The sequence below is a fragment of the Cyprinus carpio genome, chromosome A5 (assembly GCF_018340385.1).
Source record: "Cyprinus carpio isolate SPL01 chromosome A5, ASM1834038v1, whole genome shotgun sequence".
NCBI classification, from domain to species: Eukaryota; Metazoa; Chordata; class Actinopteri; order Cypriniformes; family Cyprinidae; genus Cyprinus; species Cyprinus carpio.
Window position 1 is genome coordinate 5,993,153 of NC_056576.1, and position 22,767 is coordinate 6,015,919.

At 31.8% G+C, this 22,767-nt stretch overlaps 2 protein-coding genes across 3 annotated transcripts in view; both read left to right on the forward strand.

The window, feature by feature from the left end:
- The window catches only part of LOC109066126 (tenascin-like), a 60,330-nt gene extending 37,778 nt beyond the window's left edge, over positions 1-22,552 (forward strand). The window contains exons 11-24 of one of the 2 annotated variants that reach the window (XM_042752098.1): positions 808-1,083; positions 5,450-5,719; positions 11,909-12,181; positions 12,993-13,115; positions 13,240-13,383; positions 14,328-14,447; positions 14,742-14,885; positions 17,200-17,330; positions 18,053-18,185; positions 19,339-19,490; positions 19,933-20,029; positions 20,124-20,285; positions 20,680-20,843; positions 21,921-22,552. In XM_042752098.1, coding sequence (XP_042608032.1) covers positions 808-1,083; positions 5,450-5,719; positions 11,909-12,181; positions 12,993-13,115; positions 13,240-13,383; positions 14,328-14,447; positions 14,742-14,885; positions 17,200-17,330; positions 18,053-18,185; positions 19,339-19,490; positions 19,933-20,029; positions 20,124-20,285; positions 20,680-20,843; positions 21,921-22,031 — 2,300 coding nt within the window. In that variant the 3' untranslated portion in view covers positions 22,032-22,552. The remainder of the gene's footprint in view (positions 1-807; positions 1,084-5,449; positions 5,720-11,908; positions 12,182-12,992; positions 13,116-13,239; positions 13,384-14,327; positions 14,448-14,741; positions 14,886-17,199; positions 17,331-18,052; positions 18,186-19,338; positions 19,491-19,932; positions 20,030-20,123; positions 20,286-20,679; positions 20,844-21,920) is intronic. The other variant, XM_042752092.1, reaches the window with a different exon arrangement.
- Positions 7,032-7,873, forward strand: LOC122142222 (putative tenascin-XA). Its single transcript, XM_042752110.1, has one exon. The coding sequence runs from the start codon at positions 7,380-7,382 to the stop codon at positions 7,803-7,805; it is 426 nt and encodes a 141-aa protein (XP_042608044.1). The 5' UTR covers positions 7,032-7,379; the 3' UTR covers positions 7,806-7,873.
- Positions 22,553-22,767: the final 215 nt, after the last annotated feature.

Sequence of the window (22,767 nt, forward strand, 5' to 3'; positions counted from 1 at the left end):
TTTTTATAAACATTTTATTTCAGTTAATTCTTGTATTTTTTTAATAATAAAAATGAAGCAATGTTTATGTATGTGTAAGATATAGTATATATATATATATATATATATATATATATATATATATATATATATATATATATATATAATTTTTAATAGTAAAAAAATAAATAATGACATAATGATTTTTTTTTAATGGTTTTAGTTTAAATTGACTATAATAACCCTGCATTAAATTGATCAAAAGAGACAGTAAAGATATTTAAAATGTTACAAATGATTTCTATTTCAAATAAATGCTGTTCTTTTGAACTTTCTAGAAAGCAGTTATGTTAAATTATAATAATATTTCACAATTTTTTTTGTTTTAACTGTTGTTTTGATCAACTAAATGCAGTCTATGTGAGCAGAAGAGACATTTTAAAAAATCTTACAGGCCCCAAACTATTGAATTGTACTGTATTTTAAACATCAAATATCATTCAAAATTCGCTTCTCCAATCAAACTCATATTCACTTAACATTTTAGTTATTACCCAAGATCTGATCTCAGTACCTCTAATGCCACGAAAAACCTCCCCTTTAGTGTTTTATCTGATCACTCTGACCATTGTTTCTCAACGTGAATGAACATCATCTCTCTGTGCCTCATCTCTTTATCCATATCATTTCATTCCATCTATTAACTGTTTTTTTCCTGTATCTGTCATTACGTTAAGCCAGTGGCACTGGCAAGTTCAGCTCATTTTATTATGCAAATGTAATTAATTTCAGTGACAATAACTCATGTCTGATTTCTTTGTCTGTCAGAGGAGCAGAGGCCGCAGATTGGCAGTCTGAGTGTGTCTGATGTATCTTGGGATAGCTTCAATGTGTCCTGGACCATTGAGGATGGCTCTGCCTTTGAGAGTTTTGTGATTGAAGTGGCAAATTCAGCAGGTCCAGAAAGACAGAACCTCTCTGTATCTGGTGATGCACATAGTTTATGGATGTCTGGGCTCAGTCCTGACACGTCCTATATAATTACGTTATACGGAGTGCATCAGGGCTCGATCCTGGGGTCGATCTACACTCAAGCAGCTACAGGTACCCATGCTTACTTGGATATCCCTGCAGAAAAAGAAGTGCACTTTAGTAGACTTTTAAAAGCAGTACTTATTACAGAAATAATATACTTAAGATTTAATGTAATGTTTTCGGAGCACCACTTGCATTTACAATTAAATGAAAATATATTGTAGTTTAATTTTTAATTAAATTCAATTAGTTGAACGTAAGAGTGCTTTTTTTAACAACTTCATTTGACACACTGGTGTCCCTTTATTATTAATATTTCATGTGATATATTAACATTTCAGAATATATATTTAATTAATGTAATACATACTTCAATATTAACAATATATTTTGTATTGTTTTACATATTAAATATACTATTACAAATATTCTATGTATATCTAATTAATATAATACTACACACACACACACACACACACACACACACACACACAAACACACACATATATACAGGTCCTTCTCAAAAATTAGCATATTGTGATAAAAGTTCATTATTTTCCATAATGTAATGATACAAATTAAACTTTCATATATTTTAGATTCATTGCACACCAACTGAAATATTTCAGGTCTTTTATTGTTTTAATACTGATGATTTTTGGCATACAGCTCATGAAAACCCAAAATTCCTATCTCAAAAAATTAGCATATTTTCATCCGACCAATAAAAAGAAAAGTGTTTTATAATACAAAAAAAAGTCAACCTTCAAATAATTATGTTCAGTTATGCACCTCAATACTTGGTCGGGAATCCTTTTTGCAGAAATGACTGCTTCAAATGCTGCGTGGCATGGAGGCAATCAGCCTGTGGCACTGCTGAGGTGTTATGGAGGCCCAGGATGCTTCGATAGCGGCCTTAAGCTTATCCAGAGTGTTGGGTTCTTGCGTCTCTCAACTTTCTCTTCACAATATCCCGCAGATTTCTCTATGGGGTTCAGGTCAGGAGAGTTGGCAGGCCAATTGAGCACAGTAATACCATGGTCAGTTAAACCATTTACCAGTGGTTTTTGGCACTGTGAGCAGGTGCCAGGTCGTGCTGAAAAACGAAATCTTCATCTCCATAAAGCTTTTCAGCAGATGGAAGCATGAAGTGCTCCAAAAATCTCCTGATAGCTAGCTGCATTGAGCCTGCCCTTGATAAAACACAGTGGACCAACACCAGCAGCTGACATGGCACCCCAGACCATCACTGACTGTGGGTACTTGACACTGGACTTCAGGCATTTTGGCATTTCCTTCTCCCCAGTCTTCCTCCAGACTCTGGCACCTTGATTTCCGAATGACATGCAAAATTTGCTTTCATCCGAAATCCAGGTACTTTGGACCACTGAGCAACAGTCCAGTGCTGCTTCTCTGTAGCCCAGGTCAGGCGCTTCTGCCGCTGTTTCTGGTTCAAAAGCACACCGCCTGTGCACGGTGGCTCTCTGGATGTTTCTACTCCAGACTCAGTCCACTGCTTCCGCAGGTCCCCAAGGGTCTGGAATCGATCCTTCTCCACAATCTTCCTCAGGGTCCGGTCCTCCCCTCTTCTCGTTGTTGCAGCGTTTTTTTGCCACACTTTTTCCTTCCACAGACTTCCCACTGAGGTGCCTTGATACAGCACTCGTGGAACAGCCTATTCGTTCAGAAATTTCTTTCTGTGTCTTACCCTCTCGCTTGAGGGTGTCAATGATGGCCTTCTGGACAGCAGTCAGGTCGGCAGTCTTACCCATGATTGGGGTTTTGAGTAATGAACCAGGCTGGGAGTTTTTAAAAGCCTCAGGGAATCTTTTGCAGGTGTTTAGAGTTAATTAGTTGATTCAGATGATTTAGGTTAAATAGCTACGTTTAGAGAAACCCTTTTTCATGATATGCTAAGTTTTTTGAGATAGGAATTTTGGGTTTTCATGAGCTGTATGCCAAAATCATCAGTATTAAAAACAATAAAAGACCTGAAATATTTCAGTTGGTGTGCAATGAATCTAAAAATATATGAAAGTTTAATTTTTTATCATTACATTATGGAAAATAATGAACTTTAATCACAATATGCTAATTTTTTGAGAAGGACCTGTATATATATATATAAATTAAAAATGTATTATATATTATACATGTATGCTTTTAATTTGACAAAATTACACTTCAGTGGCATTTTAATTTATTTTTATAAATATATGAATATTTCATTAATGTAATACTTCAAGTACAGTTTTTTTTTAACATGCTTTCAGGTTTTGAAACACACTGCAAGGGCACATTCAGTGCAATTAAGCACACTTCTTTTTCACAAGGGCTGGGACATCTTTTATCTATTATGCCTTTTTTTCTTTGTCTTTTCTCTCTTATTGGCATTTTTATTACTAGGTGGGATCTGTGGTGTCAAGCTGGTGCTTCTGCTTTAACATTTCCTTTTAATTTTTCACGAAACCTAAACGTCTTTATTGCATGATGCCGTTGAGAATGATGAGCAAACACTTCATGGTGTCCATAATAATTAGTTAATTGTGAAATGACTTCTTTTAACAAAGCTAACTGATTGTCACCTCTACTGTTCCAGCCACTGTGTCAGTCTTGCCTCAAAGTTGATTGTGTTGGCACAGAAAATGCTGTGTTTCCATTCATTTCCTTCCACTGAAATCAGAGCTTTGTGTTCAACAGTGTCGACCATTATACTATCATCCATTTCATCCAGCTGCCCACATGCATGGCACTAGTACCCATCTCACACATTTACCGCATTGTGGTGAGTTTTGAAGAGCTGCAGTGATTGCAACATATTTCATCCTCTTACATATAATTTCATTCACTTTATTGTGATCGCATCACCTACTTGCATCATTTCACACACTTTTTGAATTGATATAGAAGCAATGTGCATTGAATAAGTATGGTCCATTTTTTATTTTTCTTTATTTTGAGGACTTTCTATATCAGCATTTCCAGAATATTTTTTGTCTGTCAAACCTTTTACCTAATATATGTTATAAAAAGATAATATTTCAACAATTTAGCAACACACTGGCTTGTTCATGTTTCTGTGATGCTGGTTAATCATCACATGATATGCAGGCAAACCAATGAAAAAAAAAATATTTTCAATAAAAATAAATATGTTTATATATATATATATATATATATCTATAATATATATATATATATATATATATATATATATATATATATATATATAAACATGTATTAGAGATAGATATAGATATAGATATATATATATATATATAGATAGATAGATAGATAGATAGATAGATAGATATAGAGATAGAGAGAGAGATAGATATAGAGATAGATAGATAGAATTTTTGAATATTTTAAATGTTTTAAAGTTTTTTTAATTATTTATTTTGATTGTATATTGTTAATAAATTAAAAAAAAAAACTTTTTTTAAAAATAATAAAATAATAAAATTAAGATATTGTTTTACGGTAAAAAATCTTATTTAAAAATATTCAGCTATTATTAGCTTTTTCTTACTTTTTATTAAAAGTAGAAGTAATTTGAAAATGTATATATATATATATATATATATATATAATATATATGATATATATATATATATATATATATATATATATTCATTCATTGGCTTTTAATTCTTTGTTGATAATTATTTTGTAACATTATAACACTACAAATCTTTAAAAAAAAATTGTAATTATCAATTCTTTGATGTAATAAAAGTAACAATATGATTTAGCGAACAATATTAAAATAAAAAATAGTAATATTTGATTAAATATAATAATTTTTAAATAATAGATCAAATAATAACTTACAATTAAATATAATAATAAAATTTTATAATTATTTAAAAATGTAATAAAATATTCACACACTGCTTTCTGGGCTTCACCAAGCATTATACTGCACTATAAGAGCATTACTGTATGGTATTGTTTGAATGGCAATAATAAAAGATAGAGATGGCAATAATTTGGAATAGAAACCAATCTTGATTCATCTTTTGTGTGGAATGCTTCTTATGCACTAACACAATATTCTTGTTAACCTGTTTTGACACTACAGTAAACAATAATTATTAATAATTATTTAATTGCCTTATTTATTTTTAATTATATTTATTACAAACGTGATCATCATGAAACCTAATTTACATGAAAAAAGCACATTATGCATGCATGCAAAAATAAATATGCGTTGTGCATGCTGCAGACGTGGTATGTGGAAAACAGGCCTAATCCAGCAAGAACACTTGAGGTGCATTTTAAAACTTAAACCATAATTCTAGTCAGTATTCAAATATTTCCTATAATTAATCTGTCAGAAGTTTCTCAGTTAAACAAATTATGCATGCAAATTATGCATATTGTACAGTAAGTGCAACTGTGCTATTCCAATAATCATTTCTCCCTTTAGATAGCGCTCCAGTGGTTGGCAATCTGTATGTTTCTAATATTACATCAGAGAGCTTCTCCATTTCTTGGAATGACACGAGAGGAGATATTGAGAGGTTTATCCTGGAGATTATAGACTCATGGCAGCGGGAGCCAGTCGAATATAATTTGTCACAAAGCACACAGTCGTATGAAATCACTGGGCTACGGCCGACTACTGACTATATAGCTTACCTCACTGGAGTCGTGAAGGGAAGGAGAACAGACTCCGTCAGTGCTGTCGCCTCCACAGGTAACTGCAATTCTCTCGTTTCCTTGCTGTTTTCCACCGATTGTCTAAATTGGAAATTATAAATCAGGCCTTAAAAGAGTAGTTCAACCAAAAAGATCACATTTACTCGTCATTTCAAACCTAAATGTTTTTTTTCTTCTTCTTCTTCATATGTTGAAAATCTCTCTAAAATGGGTCCATGTAACTCAAGCGCTATAAGTCTTCTGAAGTCATATGCTAGCTCTTTGTGAGGAACATGCAAAATTGAAGATGTAAATCACTGAAATCTGGTGCCTCAAGATAAGTTGCATCAGACTTAACTTTAAAACTGTATGCAAGCACATATGAGACTAAATTAAGTCTATTACTCATACAAAGACCCAGCTAACAGGGATCGTTCTGAGAACGCTCTGGACAAGGTTCTTGAAGTAACTTTAACAGAACATTTGTGCAAAGTTATCTGGTGTTTAATAATGTTCTCAAAACGTTAGAACAAAAACATTATTTATACTTTTTAGTTGAACATTCATCCAAAAAAATTTTTAAATGCTACTTATTGTTCCAGAACATTCAAAAAACATTCACACATACGTAACGTTCCCATAAACTTCACAAAATGATAAAAAAATGGAATGTTCCTTTAACATTTGCATAACCAAGAAAATGTTTTTAAAACATTTTGAATGAAATAACATTTTCATAACTTCATGGGAAAGCTGGCAAACGTTCATTTTTTGTTAGCAAGGGACATGGAATATATGAAGTATTTTTAGAGTGCTTTTTTGTCAGTAATGTTAATAGAACATTATTCATAAAATGTGTGTTGTTTTATATTGTTTTCTAAATGTTGTTATTATTAAAATTTTTTATTTATAAATTTTTTTTTGTTTTTTTTTTATATTCATCTAAAGTTTTTTAACTTGTTTCAAAACGTTCAGAGAACATTCTACAGAAACGTTCCCATTATGTTTGAAAAATGATAAAACAGAATGTTACCTTAATGTTTGCAATTCCAAGAAAAACATTTTTAAAACCTATAAAAAACTGGACGTTTTGAATTTTCAGATAACATTTGGAAATAACTTTAATAGAACGTTCATTCAATGTTATCTGGTCTTTAATAATGTTTACAAAATGTTAGCATATTTAATTTTTTTTTAAATTTTTTATGTTTGGATTTTTTTATGGGATTTTTAAATGTTACTTGTTTCAGAATTTTCTGAGAACATTCAAAAGTAACATTCCCATAAGGCAAAATGAGAAAATGGAATGTTCACATAACCAAGAAACATTAAAGCTTTAAAAACTGGACGTTTTGAATGTTCAGAGAATATTCCGAAATAACATTTTCAAAAATTAATGGGAATATTAGCAAAATGTTCTTACAACATATTTTTGTTAGGTGGGAACATAGTGTACAAGAATTTTATGGTCTATGGATTTTTTTGTCAGTTTCAGCAAGCAAAGTTTCACCAGATAACAAAGGTTTTATTTATATTACTGAAAGAGCTTTTGTTCATAACTTTGAGAAAACCTTAACAGAACATTACCTTAAGTTAGAGAGTGTTCTCTGAGAATGTTCCCTGTTAGCTGGGTTAGAGCAACACGAGGGTGAGTGAATGATTTTTGGGTGAACTATCCCTTAAACCAAGGCTGTTCTGTCAGTTAGGCACAAGTTAGCATGGACAGATCTCTAAACGAAAAAGAAAGAGACACTAAACGAATCGTCATGGCTGGCTTTTTCCCCCCTGTAGCGGCCGAGCCTGACTTGTCTGGGCTAGTTGTTTCAAACATTACCTCAGACACAGTGTCTCTCTCCTGGCGGACGGGAGAGAAGGCCTTTGATAATTTTATAGTCGAGGTGAGAGAGTCTGCTTTGCCCACGCAGGCGACGGGGCGCACCTTGCCTGGAGGTGTTCGCTCCACGGTGCTGACCGGCCTCAGAGGAGACACGCAGTATCAGATCAAGCTGTACGCCACCTTTGGTGGCTCAAACACAGCTGCCCTGATGACTGTAGTGACCACAGGTACAGCAGCGCATGCTTTTGACTCGTGGAAACAGAATTGGTCAGATTTGCTTCCTAACCATGTGTTTGCACAAAATTAGCCTGTTATCTGTTAGTCTCATGAAGTAACCAGTGTTTAATGTTATTAATTCGTTATTTATAATATTTATTAATATATTGTATAAGATTTTATTTGTATATTTTCAGTTTTCATTTTAATTTTAGTTTTAATATATATGTATACATACAAATTTATTTCAAATTTAAATAAAAGCTTAATATTATAACTTTATTTTTCTTTCTTTTTTAGTTTATTTTAGTGCTTTGACATTTTTAAGTTTTCTTTCATTTTCTTTTTTTTTCAGTTATTAAAAATAATAATAATTTTTAAATGTTAGTTTTAGTTAACAACACAGATTTTGACTGTATGGTCCATACTGCACATTTATAAATATAAACTGATAGGGAAAAAATATTTTAATTATTACTCCAATATGGCTTATTTTTTTTTTTTAGTTATTTTTAGAATATGTATATATATATATATGCATATCTGTGTATGTGTATATATTAGAATTAAACATCTAATTATATAACTAAATGAATATTTTATTTAATTTTAAAGTATTAATGTAAATGCATTTTTTGTTATGTTACAAACCTGAGTCCTGAGTTGAAATTATTTTCTGATGCAATTGACTGTAAACCACAGATGCTTTTCATAGACATTAAAGCAAATAACCCAGAATATTCCTACTGTATTAAACCTTCAGTTTTCACCTGTTTCAGCTGGCATTAAGTTTCGTAACAATACTTAGTACTTTCTTTCATTCATCCAGAGCCTAAGCCTAAATTGGGCCCCATTGTGGTGTCTGAAACACGGCCGAATAGCTTGACGCTGTCCTGGAGCACACTGTCAGGCTACTTCGATGACTTTGTTGCTCGTGTCACTGACCGTGAGCAGCTGTATGATGCTGTAGAGCTCAGGCTGTCAGGTGCAGAGAGGAACGTTACCGTCACGGGTCTTATGGACTCTGCGGTCTATGACGTAGTGTTTTATGGTCTGTCTCATGGCCGTCAAACTCCATCAGTTTCCTTCAATACCAGTACAGGTACTGTGCAAGCTTTTCATGCTTCTATCACAACAAATCAGAACTTTGACAGAACTAACAATTTTGCATCTGGTTAAAAGATGTTACAAGCACGTTACTGAAACTGCCTGTGGCTTTTTATTGTTTATTTTTTTATTGTGTATTATTTATTCATTCATTTTGCACACTTGCATGCATGTAATAATTTACAAGGCTCCAATTGAATGACTCTGAAGGCCATTTTACACCAAGTAAAACATTGTTTTTTGACAATTTGTCAAAAAACATGCACATGCATATACATAAAAGGATACATTTTAGTCTTTTTTATTTTTGGACAATTTGTCACATGAAATACTGACATAAAAATATTTATATGTATATTTTTTTTTCTTACTGGTTTGTGACAATTTGTCATGTTGGTCTTGGTGTAATGATACCTTTAAAAGCACTTTTTTCTTCCTTGCAGTTTTGCATAATATTCAGTTATCTGAGATTTTAGTTTCAGATGCAGATGGCTTGTCTTCAGGTGCAGTTTCAGTTTGCAACTTAACTTGGCTTGCTTTAGGAAACGAAAGTGGTATTTGCAGTGTGGAAACTCATTTTTGCATCAGCCTGAGCTCATGTTGTCTAATGAAATTAACACAGATGGATGATTAGATTGATTCCTTTCAGTTTTTTGCCATTGCGTATGCATGCAGTTCTATTGCACCCATTGAATACTCTATTATTTTACATGGAGAAGCCAAGAATAATAAAGCTCATACAATAAAAACTGATAAGCATCATTTGACAAATAACAAGCTATTTTGACCTTGCAATCACTGCAGAATCAATTATACATCCTCACCCTGTATTGTCCCCTCCTATAACACTGCAACTACGGGACCCAAATGAATGCTGTACCACGTAACCCAGCATCATTACCTAAAGTGGAAAACCTCACGGTTTCGGATATTACCCCGCATGGATTTCGGGTGTCCTGGGTGGCAGATTCCTCCGAGGGGTTCAGCCATTTTCAGGTAAAGGTGTCAGACTCTGGTCAGCTGCTGGAGCCGCAAGAGTTCATAGTGCCGGGGAACCAGACCGTACTGGATGTTTTGGGCCTGATTACTGGCATTGGCTATGAGGTCAGTGTGACTGGGGTGTCAGGGAATGGGTTACAGTCTCGTCCAATCACCACAGTGGCTGTTACAGGTACCGCTCTCTGCTTTTCAACTGCACGTCACTCCGTCACATCGAAGTTTCACTGCCCAAGCTTGGTAGTTTAAACTTTTTGTTGATTAGCAAAATTTTTTTCATATCTAATAAATGAATTGCAATTTTTTTCAGGGGTTGTATGCACAAGACATGTTCAAGAGTGTGATAGTTTCTCACTGATATGTTGATATATTGTAGGCGCACATAACGAAAAAAAAAAACAATAAAAAAATCTCCCTGTAGAGTAAGGCAAAATAATCTGAAGGCTTAATACATTATGCAGTATTGCTGCTCAGCCTAGATTTACGTATTTTCAGGGGTGCTTAGTTTTTTTTTTTTGTTTTTTTTTTCAATGTGTGATAGATTTTTCTCAAAATAGTGGTTGCATCAGATGTGGATTATTTTTTAGTTTATAGACTGATCTAGAAAGGCACATAATGAAATACTAGAAAACAGAAGGCATGACACATGAAGATTACAAAAAAAAATTGTGCCGATGCAACGCAAGAACATGTCCTGTGTTTACACGTTCTTTTAGATGTTACAGTCCAAATTGTAGATGATGACCAGCTGTTTGATATAAGCTTTGGTTGGGAAACTCCTACACAACTCGACTACCTCCTCAACACTGTCCTTTCTTTATTTGCCAGGTCTCCTCCATCAGTAAAGCATTTTGTTTCTAGTTTTGCTTGTATGAACAGTTCATGCCCCACTGGTCCCATTTCCTTAAAAATATGTGCATACACATGTGTGATGCCATATTTGAATTGTGTTTTCCACTGAAGGGCTGGCTGTACACTGTATATAACAACTGTATATAAAAAAATATATTCTAAGAATGTTCTAAGAATGTTCTCATTAAATTATGAAAAGGTTAAGTTCTCAAAACATTTTTTTTTTTTTTTATTTAGAGCAAACATTAAGGGAATGTTAAAATTTGTAATTTTTTAAACATTATGGGAATGTTACTTTTGAATATTTTCTTAACCTTTAAACAAGTAGCAGGCAGTAGCGTTTAAAAAAAAAAAACTAAAATGTTTCATTTTAACCCTAACCCTATTAGGGTTAAATTATAAGTAAACTGTTTACAATTATATAAATAGTATATTATTGTATAAATATGTATTCAATTTTTATATAAAACAAAATAATAATGTAAACTAATAGTTTTTATTTATTTTATAATCCATTTTTGTTTTACATAAATTAGTATAAAATACAATGAATAGATTTTTAAAACACTGGGAATCATACACTTACAGACTTTGTAAAACTGGCCATCATAAACTAAACGACTGAGGATCACACACTAGCAGATTTTACATTTATTCCGATTGCAACAAACTTGCTAGGAGACACTTGACAAATGAAAACAATGTGTTCTAAAATCAGCTCAAAATATCAAACATGTTTGATTTCCTCCAAAGTCTGAAGCTGTGACCATCACACACTACATGATTTTCTATGAAATCCTTCAGCTCAAATCTGCAGACTGGCTCTGACTTTCGACTTATCCAAACTATAATCGGTGGAGAATCGGGTCAAAAGTCATGTAGTGTATTCCAGCCTTAAACATTTTAGTATAACGTTGCACAAACAATATTAAAGACCAGACAGCTTTAAACAAACATTCTTTGAACATTCCTTATAAGCTGGGAAGGTTTTTCATCAGCAGCTCAGAAGGAAACACAGTCTTGCATGAAATCACTATAAAGAGGGAAAGACAGTCTTTTGCAATGAACTGGTGTCATAAGTCATGGAGGACGCGTGTACGTTGCTGCTATGTGTCCATGGTTTAACTAACGCAGGAAGTTGTGCTCATACTTGATGCATGTCGAATGGGTGGAGACCGGCAGGTAGTTGTCTCAGACTTGTTAAAACAAGAAAAAGACACATTTCCCCTTGTCAATCAGAGGCAGAGCCAGAGATCGAGCAGCTTTTTGTGTCAGACGTCACCCCTGAGAGCTTCCAGCTGGCCTGGACGGCAGAAGACGACGCCTTTGATCGATTCGTGCTCAAAGTTAGAGATTCGAGCAAGCTCTCGCACCCTCGAGAGTTCGTTGTGCCGGGCGATGAAAGAACCAAAGTTTTAACGCAGCTTTTGGGGGGAACCGAGTATGAAATTGAGCTTTACGGTGTCATGCTGGAACATCGCTCCCAACCCATTACTGCTGTTGCCAGAACAGGTATTGCATTTGTCAAACACGTTCATTTCTGGATTCAAGGGGCTTTCTTGGCTGCAATGTGATGGAAGTATGATCTGAATAACACTCTTCATCCTAAACAGGTACTGATCTTGATGCACCATGATTTGAAATGTATCTGTCATGATATATTTCAGGGTTAAAGTCTACAGCAAATACTATTTGCATGCCATTTTGATGCATTTCAACTGGATAATCAACAAGAAAAAGATTTTATCTATTAGGTGAAAAAGGTTTTTTTTAGACACTATAATCAGAGGTTTTGACAAAAAAGACAGTTGGTTTTCAGTTGACGTTGACTTTAACCGTGCATGCTCTTATGAAGGAATGTAATGTGTGTTCATGCATCCAGAGGAAAGTCCAAACCACTAAACCGTCAAGTCTCATCGTTGTTGGGAAACGTGTTGTTAATTTGTCTGCATGCACTGAGAACTAATGTCTGTGTGTGTCGGTTTGTGATCAAAATAACATGCCTTCTTTTTGTCATCGTCTCACTCCAGGTTAAGTTTGTGGAATGCAATTGAATGATTTTGGCATGATTGATCATGTTAAAAATGATTTCTTGCACTATTATGACTAATGAATCTTTCTTTTAGGCCTTTTTTCATTGCACCAGGGAAAGGTCTGCTTCTCCTGCAGTTCAGTGGCCTTTTCTTTGTCCATTTTTCCAGTGGCTGTTTGAATTAACTTCATAACTTCATGGGCATAAGTACCCTGGGTGGATCACTTCCCCAATTTTTTCAACATTTTCTCTTACTATTGCTAAATATGTATGTGCATTGCTGTCTGGCAGGCCTTGGAGCTCTACGGGACCTTCGTTTCTCTGACATCACGGACACAACAGCTGAGGTTTCCTGGACTCGACCGCGATCCCAACCGGACTCCTACAGAATCACTTACATCTCCGTCCAAGGAGGCGAGTGCCGGTCCTGAAAATGATTGAAAACATTATATTAGATATATGCAAACAACAGAGCTGAAGATGAAGACTCTGATGAAATTCATGCATTAAGTCTTGCTTCTCCTCTGTGTTTTACCAGGTACTCCTATGATCTTGACGGCGGACGGGTCACAGTCTCAGGTTTCGCTGACGAATCTGATTCCTGGAGAGACGTATCAGGTGTCAGTTGTTGCAGTGAAAGGTCTGGAGGAGAGCGAACCAGTGCCTGACACTTTTACTACAGGTCAGTTAAGTCACTTAACTGATTATTGGTGCTTTTTAAGATGTGCATCACTCTCAGTATTGCTCAAACTTAGTGTAAAGATCTAAAACAAACCTCTTAACCATAATATAATATAATATAATATAATATAATATAATATAATATAATATATATAATATAATATAATATAATATAATATAATATAATATAATATAATATAATATAAATTAATTTATTAACAACAGTAAGATGTGAAAATTTTAAATGTATTAAAAATAAATTATATAAATATATTATTGTATAAATTTTATTCAATTTTTATATGCAGTATTACAAAATAAAGTAATAGTTATTTTATTTATTTTATTTTATATGCAATGTTTGTTTGTTTGTTTGTTTGTTTGTTTTACATATAATCAATTAATATAATACAATTATATTTTTTTTTTTATTTTGTATATGTCTGTATTTTAACAAATAATGTAATATTAAATTATGTTTACTGTAACAGATCAGTAATTATGTACATTCAAATGTAAAGACATGAAAATATCTTTACAAGAAAATTATGTAAAATAATAGTTTTTTTATTTATTTTATATTTAATACTTATTTTTTGTTTGTTTGTTTTACATGTAACAAATTAATTACATAACAAAATAATATTTTTATTTCATATATTATATATATAACAATTTATAATATAATATAATATAATATGCAACAGATCAGTAATTCATGTACATTCAAATATAAAACCATGAAAATATTTAAAATGTATAATATAAATTAAATAATTATTATAATAATGTATAAATGTACATTAAAATTATTATATATATATATATATATATATATATATATATATATATATATATATATATATCTATATAATATATATATATATATATATATATATATAATGTTTTTATTATTATTTAATTTATTAATTTATTTACCTCCAGCCCTGGATATGCCACACAGCCTGATTGCTGTCAATGTCACGGACACAAAGGCGCTGTTGCTGTGGCAACCTGCCGTGGCGACCGTGGATGGATATGTCATCACATACAGCGCAGACACTGGTGAGGAAACTCCTGCACTCTCTGTTGTGCTCTATTTTGGGGTTCTTTATTCATGCTTGACTTGTCTTCATTTTCTCGGCTGCTGCACGCCCCGCTCGAGTAGAACAAAATTAACTTGAGATATTTTAATATTACCTGTCACACTGCAGGACACTGCTGTCACTGCTTGACATGTCAGATACCCCAAAATAAACCCACATCTGTTATTCAGTTACTGTACTTTTTTTTTATTTTTATTTTTTAGTTTTTTTAGTTTCATAGAATAATTTCTGATTCATGTGTTTTTCTCCACAGTGCCACCGATATCAGAGCAGGTTTCTGGAAACACGGTGGAGTTTGAGATGAGTTCACTGGCTCCAGCAACTCAATACACTGTCAATGTTTATGCCATCAGAAACCGAGAGAAAAGTGCTCCAGCAACCACAGACTTCACCACAGGTGTGTGAGCCATTACTAGTGCTCTAGCGCCCCCTATAGACCTCATCCAATGCAGCAGCACTTCTTTATTGAGCAGTTCATATGAGGGATTCTCCCGAAACAGGGAGCAATGTTATTTAAAATTATTGTGAAATTCTGTAATGCAATTTTTTTTTTTTTTTTGCATATGATTAATATGTTAACATTAATAATAATATAAAATATTTTTTTTGTATTGTTTTATGTCCACTGAATTTTAATTACCTTATTATTTAGTAATTTTCTATTCCGTATAATGAGTATAATTCTCATTATATTCTATTCATTATATTAATTTTCATAATTATTTTAATTATTATTTTATGCCCTATTATTTCAAAATGAAAACCATTTAATTTATCACAAAAAATAATTTTCAAAATAATAATAGTAGTAGTAGTAGTAGTAGTAGCAGTAGTAGTAATATTAAAAGCAGGTTTAACACAGCTTTTAATGTTTTATTTAAGAATAAAATACTTAAAAAAGAAAAAGAAAAAGAAATTTCCTATTATTCTATCATATGTGCCCTAATTGAAAAAAAAAATGTAATGTATCAACAGAGCTGGGTAGATTACTTATTAATTGTAATCAGTTACTGATTACAGATTACATGACAAAATTTGTAGTCAGTAATATAATCTCTTAGATTACACATTTCTGGTAACGTAATCTGAGTACTTTTGGATTACATTTAGATTACAATTGTGCTAACCCTTATTTGATATCACATAAATTGAATTAGCCTAATCTCGTACTATTTTGACAGATACAAAGAAAAAATGTAGTCCAAAAAATATATTTAATTCACCAACAAGAGCCACAATAGCTTCTTTTTAAAGTGCAATGTATGGACAGTTAATACTTACAAAATACAAACACTAATGAACCTTGCTGTTAGTGTTTGCTAGTAACACTGAATAAAACAAAATCACATCTTATGATTTTAAAGCATATTTACTTATAATTAAGTAAATTTAGAAAACAGCTACATTACAAAAACCAATATTGAAAAACATGAAATTCACAACAATATAATTGCTAGGTCAAATATTTAATAAAAAAAAAAACTCTAAAAGTGTATATGACTATATCAATGAAAAACATCATATATATATATATATATATATTAAAGACAATTTCTAAGTCCAATATTTCATCTCAAAACACCTGAAGTGCATAAGGTAGTAACAATTAAGAAAAATCAACATTATAAAAAAAATATTAAAGAACATGAAATTCCCAGCAATAACTTTGCTAGGTCAAAGATTTCAGTGGACAGCAAATTCATCCTTGGTAGGCAGAGCTTACACTGAACACTGACATTTTTCCTATTTTTTTTTTTTTTTTTTTTATGAAACTGATGTCAGTACATCCAGTGATTAAAGGCGCGATTCTGACACCCCTCCCCTCTTTCCGCCAGAAAAACTTGAAGAATCATGAACGTATATAAACGGCAGGTTTATTATGAAAAAATATAAACGTTAAAAAATAAGGAAATTTAGGAGAATCAATGATTTGTAAACAACTTATTACCATTGTGTAAATAATAGTAATCATGTAATCCATAAAAAAGTAACTGTAGTCTGATTACGAGTATTTTAAAAAGTAGTTTACTCTAATTACAAGTACTTGAGTTTTGGAATCTGATTACGTAATCCAGATTACATGTAATCCATTACTACCCAGCTCTGTGTATCAATAATAATAATAATAATAATAATAATAATGACAACAACAACAAATATGCAATATTAAAATCAGCATGAACACAGCTCCTAATGTGTTTTTTTTAAGCTATTTACTTTTAGTTTCTCATGTGCCCTGGTTGAGAAAAAAATTGCTTAAAAAAATTATTATAATAATTAAAAGATATAATAATAATGATACTTGCTGTTATTATTATTATTTTTTTAATGGTTAATAATAAAATATTTAAAATAAATAAATAAATATTGTATGCCTTGCATCTGATAATTAATAATTATTTTTGCAATAATAATAATAATAACAATAATAATAAACTGCTGGCCAGCTTATGTCAACAATTTTTTTTTGTTCTGTTTTGTCAAACAAAAACAAAAATCTGTAAATAAAAATATATTCTCCCATAATGCATCAGTGAGAGTTTCTTCTCCTGATTCTCAAAATAATGGACTGTCATTAACACAACTAATGCTGAATTTATAACACTTCAACAATCAGTTCTAAACAATGAATGCATGTTTTTCTTTATTTCCAGCTCATCTAACTGTCTGAATAAATGTCAGTGTAATCTGATTTGTCTGGTGTTATGTAGATGTGGACGCTCCGCGTGATCTGGTTGCCAGTAATATTCAGACAGACAGTGCCGTTCTCAGCTGGACGCCGCCGCAGGCCGCCATCACTGCATATATCCTGACCTTTGAAGCATCTGACGGGGATGTCAGGGTCAGACATTTCTCACATACTAACTTTAAATTTTACTTTAAGGATTTAAAGCTTTTAGTGTAATTATATAGGCCATATAGAAGGGATCGTTCAACAAAAAATCAACTTGTGTTGTTTACAAATTGTGTTAGTCATCATATATAACTAATATAACCTATATGCATTAGTGATTTGTATGGCTCAAGGCACAGTTTGAGCATCTGGAGAACATTGTATAAATATACATTAATTGCTTGATAATATATCATATTATAATATAGTTTATAATACAAATTATTTCATGTATAAAAATACCATAACAAAATGTGTTTATTTATTTATTTATTTATTTATTTATTTATTTATTGTAATTAATTCATTAAAAACAATTAACACCATAACAAAATAATGTTGTATTTTATTTTATTAATTAATTTTATATAGGCACAATTTGAACATCAGGAGAGTTTTGTTAATTTTGCAAATTCTAGAATTCAGATTTTTGGATACGATTAGACAACAACAACAACAATAATCATTATCATAAAAATAATAGTCATTATAATAATCATAATAATAATGTTTTATTTGTAATGCACCTTATACTCAAAGTGCTGCAACATTACAAAGTGATCAAAATAATATATAATATATGATGCATTACAATAATTATTAAATACTAAAAAGATGTTTTGTTTTTACTGATGTTCAGATCATAACTGACGCACAGTATTTTCACACAGGAACTGCATCTCGAGTCGTCTGCGACCTCTCACAGTCTGTCTGATCTGAGAAGCAGCACTGAATACACAGTCCGACTGCAGGCGGTCGCTGAGGACAAGAGGAGCACACAGATCAGCAGCGTCTTCACCACAGGTCTGTCTCTTCACTACACACAGCTTCAGCTATATTACTCTTGATCAAACTCCCAATCACCCTTAAAGTCACCATGAAATCAAAACAATTCTTACTGCAATATTCCATTAAAAAAAAAAAAAATCAGTTTCCAAGGTAACGTTTCTAATTTTTTCTCAGTTTAAGCTGAAGTTTTAAAATAACTAAAAATAAAAATAAAAACTAGAAGTAAATAAAAACTATTTGAACATATTTTAAAAAAAATATGAAAATTAATTACAAATTTATAAAAACTAGATGTAAATAAAAACTATTTCTACATATTTAAAAAAAAAACTGATAACAATTTATTAAAAATTTATAAAAAAAAAAAACTAGGAGTAAATAAAACCTATTTGTACATATTTAAAAACAACTGATAAAAATTAATTACAAATTAATAAAAACTAGAAGTAAATAAATACAATTTATACATATTAAAAAAACTGATAACAATTTATAAAAAAAATATAAAAACTAGAAGTAAATAAAACCTATATTGTTCATATTTAAAAACAACTGATAAAAATTCTTACAAATTAATAAAAATAAAGTAAATAAAACATATTTGTACATATTTAAAAAAAACTGATAAAAATTCATTACACATTTATAAAAACTAGAAGTAAATAAAAACTATTTCTACATATTTAAAAAATGATAATTTATTAAAAATTTATAAAATCTAGAAGTAAATTAAAACTATTTGTACATATTTTAAAAAACAGATAAAAATGCATTAAAAAATTATAAAAATTAGAAGTAAATAAAAACTATTTGTACATATTTTAAAAAACTGATAAAAATGCATTAAAAAATTATAAAAAATAGACGTAAATAAAACTTTTTTTTTCAGTTACTCTTTACTTTATTTAAAATAGCAGAAAAAATATGGTTTTAGTTAAAAAAAATAACCCTGCGCTAATTCTGAAGATTATTTACTGTTTTATTGTGCAGTCAGATTTATTTATTTGATTATTTTTGTCGCAGTCAGATTTATGCATTAAGTTCTTTAATAACAGATCCACTTTTTGGCTGTGAGGGGAAAATTCACTCACTGCTCGTGTGATCTGTGTGTGTTATTTGCTGTCTGATTGTTGAATCAAACCTTGTTTTGGTCTCATATTGTGTGCAGCTGGCATGCGCTACAGAAACACCAAGGACTGCTCAGAAACGCTGCTGAACGGAGAGACGGCCTCCGGTCCATACACCATTTACATCAGCGGAGACGAGAAGCAGCCCGTCCGAGTTTACTGTGACATGAGCTCCGACGGCGGTGGCTGGATGGTGAGTCCTACACACTATTAAACATGTTTGCATTGCACCATTAAACTTAGTTGAAACTAACCTCTATGTATAAACTGAATGTTATAAAATAGATGGAATAAACTGAATGGAATAATGCTGACTTTAAGAATGATTCGAAGAAACCCATAACTCTGACTTTGAGCAGTAATATAGTTAGTGTTTCTGAATTTTATTTAAATATAAGAATACCCCTTATGCTATTCATGATTAAGTTGTATCATATTTCAATGAAAAAATTGAATTTTAGCAAGTATGGAAGCTTGTTTCTGCCACAAATAAAAAAATAAAATAAAAAATAAAAAGGTAATTGGAGCTTTTTATCGCACAAATTCTATAAGAAAAAAAGCCAAGGTCATGGGTTCAGTTTCTAGGGAATGCATGAACTCATTTCCCCTGTAAACAAATGTGTTTGTCTCCACAGGTGTTCCTACGGCGTCAGAGCGGCAAGCTGGATTTCTTCAGGAACTGGAGGAACTACTCTGCAGGATTCGGGGACACGAACGATGAGTTCTGGCTCGGTGCGACTCGACCTTAACAGGCCAAAGTCATTACAACACCAAAATCTACTCGGTCTGGGTTTACTGACGCAGATGGTGCGTCTTTGTCTTTCAGGACTTTCAAATCTTCACAAAATCACCTCAGCCGGTCAGTACGAGTTACGTGTGGACCTGCGTGACGGACAGGAGAGTGCGTTTGCAGTCTACGATAAATTTTACATCGCAGATCCTCGTTCCCGCTACAAGATCCAGATTGGTGCATACAGTGGCACCGCAGGTGAATTCCATATATATACATTATGCATTTGGTATACACTGTTATCAAATGTAATACATATTACACTCTTAAAAATAAAGATTCCGAAAACCAGTGATGTCATAGAAGAACCATTTTTGGTTCCAAAAAAACTTTTCAGTGAACAGTTCTGAAAAGAACCATTTTTCTTAGTGTGAAGAACCCTATAATAATCCAAAGAACATTTTTGTACAATTTAAAAGTTCCATGGCTGTTAAAGGCTCTTCATGGAGCCATCAATGCCAATAAAGAACCGTATCTCATGCAAATATGATGATGCATAGTTTTTAAATGAGTTCTAATATTTCATGCCCAATGATGGCAAAGGATTTATAATATTTAGCCTGTAATATTGTGTCTTTGTATCTCTCTTTAGGTGATTCCTTGTCATATCATCAGAACAGGCCATTCTCCACCTTTGACCATGACAATGACATCGCGGTCACCAACTGTGCCCTGTCCTACAAGGGAGCGTTCTGGTATAAAAACTGCCATCGAGTGAACCTGATGGGGAAATATGGAGACAGCAGCCACAGCAAAGTAAGTCATATTCTCCAATATTTTGGCCAATTAAATTTTATATCAAAATTATTTTTACTGGCTGTTTTCTTTATTTTTTTTGTTTAAATAAAAATTGATCTGACTTTTCCCAGTAAAATAGACAAAAATATACATACTTTACAATAAGGACCCATTAGTTCATGTCAGTTAATGCATTAAATAATAATGAGCAGCACATTTGTCCTGGTATTTGTTAAATAACAGTATTTATTCATTTTGTTAATGAACATACAACTTTTCATTGTTAGTTCATGTTAGTTTAGCTCCATTAAATGTTTTGATTTGACTAAGATTGATCAATGCTTTTGAAGGATTTTTCATTGTTAGTTGCAAGATTAGTTCCATCTAAAACTAAAACTGTTAAACATTATTAATTGAAATAAAACTGAAATAAGATAAAATAAATATTAGATGAATGACTTAACTTGTTTCAGTTTCTAATTTTTGTTTATTTGAAGTTAGTTTAAACCGTAAAATTACAAAAAAAAAAAACACATTTTTTTAATAAAAAACTGAAATAAAAATAAATGAAACCTAAATAGTAATATTTAAAATAAACAAAAAAGCACATAACAAAATTACTAAAAAATTAACTAACTAACTAAAATTAAAATTAAAAGTATAAAAATAGTAATTTATAAAAATTATTAATAAAAATTATTATAATTTTTATTACTTTAATTTAAATTTATAGTTCATGTTAACTAATGTAGTTAATAAATGTTAATAAATAGAACCTTATTGTAAAGTGTTACCAGTATAGATTCATTTTAAGAGGATAGATTTGCATCATAATAACCAGCGGTCTAAATGAAAGTGTAATTATTAAAAAATAAATAAAACATAATTTTCCCTTGAAAATATAATCCATAAATTGTCATCCAAGTCCTCAGGTTTAGTTTCAATAAAGCTTGAGTAGATAAAAGTACAAATTCCCCCAAATAATATTCAACTACAATAATTAAAATACATTTAAGTACTTTATACCCTTTCATATACAACACTGAAATGTTTTGTAACATATTGAAATTAAATTAAACCATTTTTAATTCACAGGGGATCAATTGGTTCCACTGGAAAGGCCACGAGCATTCGATTCCATTCGCAGAGATGAAGATCCGGCCAGTCAATTTCAGAAACTTGGAAGGCAGACGGAAAAGATCATAGACTTTAAATGTCTAACTTTCTCTTTTCTCCAAAACCCCACACATCTCTCATCAACAGCCCGTCTCTCGTCACAGACAGATACGATTAAAACTCCTGAGTGGAACATCTTTAGCCATTTGAACTCTGCCTTCCATGTCAACTTTATTAGACCAGATTTTTGATATGTTAGAAACAGCCGTGATTAGTGGAGGGTTTTACAGAAACTTGGTAAAAACAGGTATGTTGAAATGTGACACCAGTCACGGTACAAGATCTTCCTATAACAAACCAACTTTTTCAGAATGATTAAAAGAAATATTCAATGATCTTGTGCAGTTTTTTTCAGAGGAGGAAGTGTCTTCGAGACCAGTGATGTCATTTCCTCCACTGAATCATTACCACGCTCAGGTCTGACATGCGGTACACTCTTAAAAATAAAGGTGCTTCACGATGCCATAGAAGAACCTTTTTGTCTAAATGGTTCCATAAAGAACCTTTAACATCTGAAGAACCTTTCTGTTTTACAAAAGGTTCTTTGTGGCGAAAGAAGGTTCTTCAGATTATAAAAAGGTAAGAAAGAGATGCTTCTTTAAAGAACCTTTGACTGAATGGTTCTTTGTGGAACCAAAAATGGTTCTTCTATAGCATCTCTTGAAGAACCTTTTGAAGCACCTTTATTTTTAAGAGTGTAGGACAGGATGGTGCAAATAAGTGTGCTCAGTTTTCAAAATTAAAGAAATCAATGTGATTGTTTTCT

Excerpts from the sequence above, each read along its gene's own strand:
- LOC122142222 (XM_042752110.1), top strand. The coding sequence starts at position 7,380 with ATGGACAGATCTCTAAACGAAAAAGAAAGAGACACTAAACGAATCGTC.